Raw genomic sequence first — 8984 nt, forward strand, 5'->3', positions numbered from 1 at the left:
GTCCATTTTACAAAGTGTAGGCTGTTATATAGGCAGACTGTGAGGTATGATACTTGGCCTTTTTTTAATTTTAAATACATTACTGTCTGATAAGTATTTGTATTGATCTGCACTATAAAGATATGAATATATTCATTTATGTAGCCCAAAGATGCATCACCGGTTTCATGTGGCTATTTAAATATGGGGACAATTGAATTATTGCTGCTTTCAAGTCTTATCTCATCTTTACTTTTATTTTATTTCCTCAGTTTGTTTTCTATATTTCTAATAAATTTAGATTTTATACCATACTGTTCATACGTCTTGAGCCACCCTGCATTTCTTTATATTTTGCTTTCAGCAATTTACTGAAACGTCAAAAAATACATGGAAATACAGTGTATAAAACAACAGCACTTTGATTTGATATGACCAATTTTGTTCTTCAAACCAGCCTGAACTCTCTTGGCAGATTTTCTTGCCATTTCTTCAAGCAGTCTTCAGGAATAGTTCTCCAGGCTTTTTGAAGTACATTCAAAGGTGTTCTTTGGATGTTGACTGCTTTTTGTTCCATTCTCTGTCAAGATGATCCTACAGTGCTTCAATAATGTTGAGGTCTGGGCTCTGAGGAGACCAATCCACCACTAACAGTGTTCCATTTTATGTTTCTTTTTTTTAAATCCAGGTATGAGTCTGTTGGTTTACAGTCATTACTGCTGAAGAATGGAGCTGTGGCCAATCACATGCTTTCCAGATAGTATTGCATGATGGATCGAAAACTGACTGTAGTTTCCTGCATTCATAATTCTATAATTTTTGACAGGATCTCAAAGAGCACTGACAGCGCCTCCACCGTCTTTACAGACACTCATTTTTGTACCACTCTTCTGACTTCCAACTTATACAATGATAATGACATGAATAAAATTCAAAATTGGATTCAGCACTCTGTGAAACCTGCTGACACGGATTTTCATTCCAATTCATTCCAGTGAATTCTGCATAACTCATGCTTGTCTCCCCGTTTCCTTTCCTTTAGAATAGCTTCCTGACGGCCACTCTTCCACTGAGACCATTTCTGATGGGTCTTTGGGAAAGTATTAAACTGAAGCAATTTGTGAACTTGGAAAACTAACTAAGCTAAAATTAAAAAAAAAAAAAGAAAAAATATCCTTAGTTTTAGTATCCATTACTTTGGTAAATAATTGTGTTACCACTTGTCTGACGAGGAATTGACGGACTATTTTTAGAGACTGTCTACAAGCCTGAGGTAATGGTTTTCAAATCATTTTGTTTTATTGTAATACTTGTACTGATTTTCCCAAATCTTGTTACTAATATGTGCCCTTCATACAATAATAATTAAAAACTAATTTTAAAAAAACCTAAACATTTGGAAACAATAAAACTACTAAACTGAAACAAGAAAATAAATTCTGTAAACTAATTAAAAAAAGAACTAAATGAAAAAATGAAATCAAATAAAAAACGATTAGAAAATATGCTGACACATGTTTTCAACTAATAGCACTTTGGTATTAAAGAGTATTAGGACCACATAGAGGGAAAAAAATAGTGATCCTTATTGAGAATAAAGTCGAAATTTCAAGAAAAAAGTCGAAATGTGCAGATAACAGTTGTTTCGAGACAAAATGCCGCAGCTGCGTGATATCAACATTGTAACTGAATATACTAAATGCGATGAAGTACAAATATTTTCCTGCCTATGAGTATATATGCAGATACATATATAAAGAAAAATGCGCAACAAGTTCATACATAAATGTAATTAGGCTAATTACCTTTACAGGTGTATTGGTAACAGCATCACTAGTAGCCCTAGTTTGCTAATTAGCTTCAGCCACTGCAGTAACTTCAGCACGGGACCTGACGGGTGTGGCGAGTCACCTTCGCACAGGTGTTAGATGAGCAGTGAGGGTACGCCACCCAGTGTTAGCTGAACAGCCGTGTGTGTCACACTCGCTGTAGATATTTCCAAAAGCAGCTTAACAGCCAAGCAAGAGCGCGCCGCACGCACACACGGTTCAAGCCTTCCGCAAGCGCGCGAGACTAAACGCTAAGCTGTCCGGCGCGCGCTGGGAAAAGTTTGATCATCAGTCACTCACCGACAGCTTCAGCGCTGCGCCTAATGAGCTGCTTTCCTGCGCGTTCACGTGCCAGGTCTGGAGATGTCGGTGCCGTCTCCGCGCTCCCGGCGGCGGAGCGTAAACTGTTTTGTCTCCTCACAGGAAACGACTAAAAGGACAAAAATGTCCAGGTAAGTCACCGGGAAATGCATAATTTGCGATCTTCTTTTAGATCAAAAAGTGGCCTGGGTATTAAAGCGTAACCTTAGAAGTATTTACTAAGTTTTAGCCTTATTTAAAAAGTTAGAAAGTCGATGTTTCTAATTGTGAAACACCGAGAGTAGAAAAGTTTTATTGGGATTTGATTATTAACTGAGAATCAGAGTAGCGGTGTGTCTTCATTGATCTCTTGTTCAAGAAAAGACGATAAGAGCATGAATATTAAAAGGGAACCCAAACTCACATTTGCAGTGGTGATGTTTAATTTGCGTTGCTCTTCTCGGCTGTTCTAATGAAGGCCTTGTTGTGTGTGTGTGTGTGTGTGTGTGTCAGTTTAGATTTATGTTTAGATGGACTATATGTAGTATTCATAATATTATCACCTGTTCCAGTAACTTTTTAACTTAGGTGTTTAAGTTTTGTTGCTCTTCTTTTTTCCTCTTCGGAAGCCCCGAACAGTTTCCCTTGAAGAGTTACAGCTTGTGCAGTTTTAAAGTACTGACTGAGACATGATTATTCCTCATTACCGAAATGCTGTATTACCCGTGGAAGCTCTTTACTCACACTCTAAACTGGCTCTGTACTTACAATTTTACTTAAGAGGGGAAAAAATGGCATGGTATTTTTTTTTATTGACTTTTTATAGAGGGCCACTTTGAGTACAGTTTTTGCTTTTAAGCATATTTACGGTTTTTGCCTGACTTTTGAGATCTAATTAGTTACTGTAGCTGTCAGAAATTTTCACTGAAGTGTAATGAAAAGCTGTGCTGCTGCTCCTATTAAGACAGACTGCACTAAGGAATGTGGGAGCGACTCTGTAGAGATTTTCCATTCCCCAAAATACCTCAAATCAATCTGTTTACCTCTGTTTCTCTTTTAGCAGAAGGCTTTACTGATTTTTCAGAAACCACTGGCCTGCGAAAAGACAAAGAGTCAGAAAAGCTCTCAGGCAGGAGAAAGCCCTGTATGATACGGTGAGTGTAACACAAATTAATCTGATTAGAGAATTACAGCATTCCATGGCACACACTCACAATCATCCAGGCAAATATGCAGGTTTGCAGTGTTGAAAGTTCAGCTGCCCTGCCTAATAAGCTGTGCTTGTAACCATTTACAAAACCAAATCATTGCTTTTTAAGCGACCTCACAAATAACAAATCAGTTGTGCCGCACCTAGAGGCCTGCATTATTATCCAGTGACAGCTGCGCTACAGAGAGTTTGCACACATAATAGTTACCAGGTATGGCAGGGGAAGTTAATAAGTGACTAGACTGGGCAGAGGGTGTATACTTTACAATCTGATAGGCTAAATGCCATCTATATTAAACTGTGGATGATCCAAAAATACGTCGGTAAGTAGAGGTCAGGAGATTTTCTCTTTTGTTTAGACTGTGAGCTTAGCGACATGTCTGCATGTATATTAGTTACACTATTAATCAAAATGAGTCTTAACAGGCTTTTTCCACGTAGGAACTTTTAAGCTGTTGACTTTGTGATTTGCTACTGAAGATGTTTACCCAGTCTTGGAATAAGACTATGTAAATTGAACAGTCTGTTCCCATTACAAATACTGTTTGAAGTGCAAAACAAAGGGGCAAGTGCACTTAGTATGCTTAGATAAGGTTCTCTTTTATGTGTGTATTATAGGTGTACCTAATTTAGAAAGAGACAAAACGTTTATTGTATTCTCCTCTCTGGCATGCCTAAATTGTACTGCAACAAAAATTTGTGAGAGAAATATCCAGAAGTGTTGTGATAATGTCTCTCCTCTGTGTTTTCATTCAATCAAACTAAACCTACCAATTATTATTTCCACAACAGATGAGCGCCCATCTGTAATTGAGCTTTGGCACTTTTCCCCCTCGACGAGTTGCCATCTACAGGAGCTGTGGGAGCCAGAGTCGCCATGGAGACAGTGGTGATTGTGGCAATCGGGGTACTGGCCACCATATTCCTGGCGTCCTTCGTTGCCCTGGTGGTGGTGTGCAGACACCGCTACTGCCACCCGCACGACTTGCTACACCACTTCGACTCAAAGTCAGTGAATCAGCACAAAGCCTCTAAATCTATGAGACATGAGTTTCTTCCAGTTGAATTCAGGGTCACAAAACTTTTACCACAATTTTTTGAAGTAAGAGAAATATCCGTACTGTAATTTTCCACAGACTTGATCTGGCATTTTTGTTATATACATAGAACAGTAATAAAATAAAAAAACATCCGGTTTTATTAATTTAGAAGTGCACCCTATTTTTTCACTTTGTCTTGGGACTTACCAACATTTGACAAGGCTTGGAAATACTGGGTTGGACCCCATTTACTTTTACAACTACCTGAATTTTTTGTGTTACTTTTTTCCAACTAGTTGCTGGAAACATTACTAAGAGATCTTTCTCCATACTGACATCATAGCATTGCACATTTCCTGCAGATTTGTCAGCTGCACATAGATGATGCAAATCTCCCATTCCCTTAGTGTTATTCTGCTGGAAGTAATCAGTAGATGGGTACACTGTGGTCATAAAGGGAGGGAGATGGTCTGGAAGACTGTGCGGTTTAAATAACTCTCAGTTCGTACCAAGTGGCCCAAAATGTGCCTAAATAAATACCCAACACTCCCTTACATCACTAACCACAAATGTTTATACAAAGCAGAATAGATCCATGCTTTCTTGGTTTACTCCAAATTCTGACCCTACCATCTGAATGCCACAATGGAAATTGAGACAGACAGTTTTGGTGAGCTTGTGACAATCATAGCCTCAGTTTCCTGTTCTTTGTTGATAGAATGGTACCCAATGTGGTCTTCTGCTGCTGTAGCCCATATGTTGAGTGCATACCACGATTGTAACAAGTAGTTAACTGGGTTACTGTTGCCTTCTTGTCAGCTTAAAACAGTCTGGCTAGTCTCCTCTGACTTCTGGTAGCAACAATGTATTTTCTTCCAGAGAATACTTGCATATTTTCCCTTTTTTAAAAAAAAAAAAAAAATTTGAACTGTTCTTAGTAAACCCTAAAGATGGTAGTGTGAGAAAGTGCCAGTAGAACAGTGGTTTCTAAAGTACTTGGACCAGCCAGCCTGGAATCAACAACTATTCCATGTTCATTATCACTCAAAGCATCTTTCTTCCCCATTCTGGTCTTCGGTTTGAACTTCATCAGGTCGTCTTGATCATGTTTAAATGCAGTGACGGGTGCAATGCAATCATGTGATTGGCTGATTAGATATCTGGATTAACAAGCAGTTGAAGATGTTTATCTAATAAAGTGTGTGGTAAGTGTAAATCAGGCCTTTCATCATAATAATCTAGGCATGTAGGAATATAATTTGGCCTTAACAAATGAATTTAATATGATTTAAATTAATAACAGTCCATCACCATTTAATCAGATTAAATCTGATTTACAGAGTAGAATACCTCCTTTTAAGGGACATGGTTTGTGTCTGTTCAGCATTTAGTCATTTGGTTTTTAAAAAGTTCTTATTTCTTAAAAAGTGTTTTGATATATTGCAACACATATATGTAAATACTAAATAATCCCCAATCTGCAGTTACTCTCTGCTGCAGTGAGTTTTTATTCAGCTTCCTCTTACTTCTGTTGTTTCACAGACCCACAGTGGATCTGATTGGAGCCATGGAGACTCAGAGCGAACCTTCTGAGCTGGAGCTGGATGATGTAGTCATCACTAACCCTCACATTGAAGCAATCTTAGAGAATGAGGACTGGATAGAGGATGCCTCGTATGTCTTACACATGTCATTGTAGAACTATAGAAGTTTACAGCTTTTATGCATGTACTGTTTTCTGTCAGGGATTGCAAATAATTTCTTGAGTTTTCTTTTCTCCAACAGTGGTTTGGTGTCTCACTGTATCTCTATCCTGAAGGTAACAGAAATATTTAACTTACTGATTTAGCTCTAACTTTAATTTATATGTCTGTTTAGATTAAGTAGGCATATCAAAGTCTTGAAGGGTTTTCTGACTTGAGAATGTCTCGGTTGTCAGCTCCCGTTCGTTTAAGTCACAAAAGCAACTTGTCTACTAAGCATCAAAGTTAAAGTTAAATATTGAGATTTAATGACATTTATGTCATTTTCTAATTGCTAGATGTTATTGACTTGGCTAACTGCTGCTGTTACAATTACTTCCACATATAGATCTGCCACACTTTGACTGAAAAGCTGGTTGCGATGACGATGGGCTCAGGGGCAAAAGTTAAAGCACCAGCCAGCCTGAGTGATATTATCACTGTGGCTAAGCGGATCAGCCCAAGGTAACGTGATACACTCTTTATAACTTTATCTTGTAACTAAGATGGACTGACCATCTTTTATCGTTGTCCGTCTCACAGGGTGGATGACGTAGTCAGATCTATGTACCCTCCTCTGGATCCAATCCTCTTGGATGCCAGGTAATTTGATCTGTTTTTCCAGAGAGGTGTGACTTCGATAGCCTAATGCAAAAGACTTTCAGCTTCAGTGATTAGTTAGGTGCCTGAAGAAGCCAGGAGGGAGCAACAACATGACTTGATTTATCTGTAATAATTTTGGAGATGGCCAAATGGATGATAGCGGTTGGGATAAAAATGCTTTTCTTCCTTCAACAGCTCACTGATTTGAATATGATTGTTTTATTCATTCTCAGGGCCACCGCTCTCCTCCTTTCTGTCAGCCACCTGGTCCTGGTCACCCGCAACGCCTGTCACATGTCCGGCAGTTTAGACTGGATCGACCAGTCACTCCATGCGGCGGAAGATCACATGGTGGTTTTGCGAGAAGCAGCACTAGCTTCTGAACCAGAACGATGCATACCTGTAGCTGATGCTCAGAGAGAACAGGCCATCTAAAGCAAACCACCTGGTTTGTCTGAAGAGTCAAAAAGGCACACTACCCAAACTCATTATTCATTCCAGATAAAAGGTTGTGATCATAGATGCAAGGACCATGAAATATTTTAAAGTAACTTTACTACACCTACACACCTACCCTACTACACCTGCATAGTGATATTTTCAAAGTAGATCTCTCAGGCTGACACACATACATTTTTATGTAACCCTACAGCAGATATTTTTACAGCAGAATGTCTTTGGAAATGTCTTTGAGTGTGCCATCACTGAGCGGTAGGCCTAAATCCAGCCTAACTAGGCCTGCATAGTCACATGGTGGCTTAGTCAGCTAATCCATTTTGAGGAAAATAATACCCATTAGCCAGTGAACCCACACTGGGTGAATTGAAGACTAACCCGAGATGGTTCCAATTTTGGAGGTCAGCTAGTCGTGGACGTTTTTGGTTTGTTTTTTTTTTTTTTTTAATCCCTCAGATACTCTTATGCTGTTAAAAATCACCCAACTGTGAATTTTCTAAGATCAGCAGCAAAGGATTTAGATATTATTACCACAGAAAAAGATTCTTCTAGTTGTGTTTCTTCCTCTTGAAAGTTTCTAGCCACACTGGCAAATATTAATATTAATTCAGATATTGCAATGCTGGTCTTACAATTAAGCTCTCAGTAGTTTGTTTGGCAAAAAAGAAACGTGTACAGACAGATTGTAGAAGACCCCAAACAATGTTTTAATTCTTTGACTTATTCTTGAGAGATTCCTCAACAACTTACCATGAAAGTTGGTATAAGATGATTATCAAACACAGGCCAAGAATGGCTGATTTCAAGCCAGCCCACTATTGCGGACTGCTGGTCTATTATACATATATTAACAAATCTTGCATAGGACATGATGTTTAAGGTTGTTGTTACAGTTGCTGCACATGTGCACATCACTTTGCATTGTTCAGTGTCGGACTCAATCTTGTCGGTTGTCATTTAGGAACCTTATTTTCTGTGAAAGTTGTTCTCCAGACGTAGAGCCATATTGGAAAATATAAATTACTCTAGATGGGAAAACTTAGCCTAATTAACAAAGATTAGCATGCTATTATTAGCATGTTACCATTTTCTCTCCAGTGACTCCGGACTTTGTCATTGCTAGACAGTAAGTCAAGAAATGCTGACAACAAAATGAAAAAAGAAAAGTGTTTCGAACGCAGCCACATTATGCTAAATATTAGCATGCTAGCATTGTCAATCTAATCATGTTAACAAAATACTAGGGGTTCTTTTTGTTTGCTACTCTTGTTTCTGTTTTGTTTTAGGGTCTTTTTTGGGGGGGGGTTTATGTCAGAGATGGACAATGAACCAACCTGAGAGTGATATCTTAAAAACAAATAACAAAAAATTGCTGTAGAATCCAGCTGTAGCATCCGTTTCTATGTGTATACTACAAAAAAAGAAAAAAAACCACAAACATTAAAGTAGACTGACACATTCACATCAAAATTTGTTAAGCAATACATGTGTTACATAGATTGTTTTTCCTTTAATAAATAATGGGCTTCCATGCATCATTGAGAGATACAGTATGTCTTTGTGTACTGCTGTGTTATGAGGGTGTTTGGAACAGTGTGTTGATTGAGGTGAAACTGAATTAGCGTGTTGCTTTGAGCTAAAGGGACGTTATTGGAGCATGTCTACCTGTCCCTTCATGCATAGCTAATAGTGAATCCCCAAGGAGCCTTAATAAGGCATCGCTCCCAGCCACAATGAGCACATTGGCCACAGCTACAATACACATGGCACAAAGCTTTGTGCACACAAGGCTTCCAGAGAAATGAACACATCAGTGTGACACATG

At 38.6% G+C, this 8984-nt stretch overlaps 1 protein-coding gene and 1 long non-coding RNA gene across 4 annotated transcripts in view; one reads left to right on the top strand and one right to left on the bottom strand.

The window, feature by feature from the left end:
• The window catches only part of LOC120741769, a 102600-nt gene extending 100523 nt beyond the window's left edge, over positions 1-2077 (bottom strand). The window contains exon 1 of one of the 2 annotated variants that reach the window (XR_005697692.1): positions 1785-2077. This is a non-coding gene — a long non-coding RNA (uncharacterized LOC120741769). The remainder of the gene's footprint in view (positions 1-1784) is intronic. The other variant, XR_005697691.1, reaches the window with a different exon arrangement.
• On the top strand, positions 2077-8581 carry tmem98 (transmembrane protein 98). 2 transcript variants are annotated; one of them, XM_040044786.1, is made up of 8 exons: positions 2077-2260; positions 3169-3262; positions 4111-4326; positions 5901-6032; positions 6144-6177; positions 6450-6565; positions 6644-6703; positions 6937-8581. In XM_040044786.1, exons 3-8 carry the CDS (start codon positions 4196-4198, stop codon positions 7136-7138), a joined length of 675 nt encoding a protein of 224 aa, XP_039900720.1. In that variant the 5' UTR covers positions 2077-2260; positions 3169-3262; positions 4111-4195; the 3' UTR covers positions 7139-8581. The 2 variants fall into 2 exon arrangements, with proteins under 2 accessions (XP_039900720.1, XP_039900726.1); XM_040044792.1 differs by having other exon boundaries at positions 3172-3262.
• Positions 8582-8984: the final 403 nt, after the last annotated feature.

Source organism: Simochromis diagramma, unplaced genomic scaffold (genome assembly GCF_900408965.1).
Source record: "Simochromis diagramma unplaced genomic scaffold, fSimDia1.1 OVJJ01000321.1, whole genome shotgun sequence".
Taxonomy (NCBI): Eukaryota; Metazoa; Chordata; class Actinopteri; order Cichliformes; family Cichlidae; genus Simochromis; species Simochromis diagramma.

Coding starts and splice junctions, on each gene's coding strand:
- tmem98 (XM_040044786.1), top strand. CDS start 4,196: ATGGAGACAGTGGTGATTGTGGCAATCGGGGTACTGGCCACCATATTC. Junction 6,033..6,143: donor GACTGGATAGAGGATGCCTC/GTATGTCTTACA, acceptor TTTCTCCAACAG/TGGTTTGGTGTCTCACTGTA. Junction 6,178..6,449: donor ACTGTATCTCTATCCTGAAG/GTAACAGAAATA, acceptor TTCCACATATAG/ATCTGCCACACTTTGACTGA.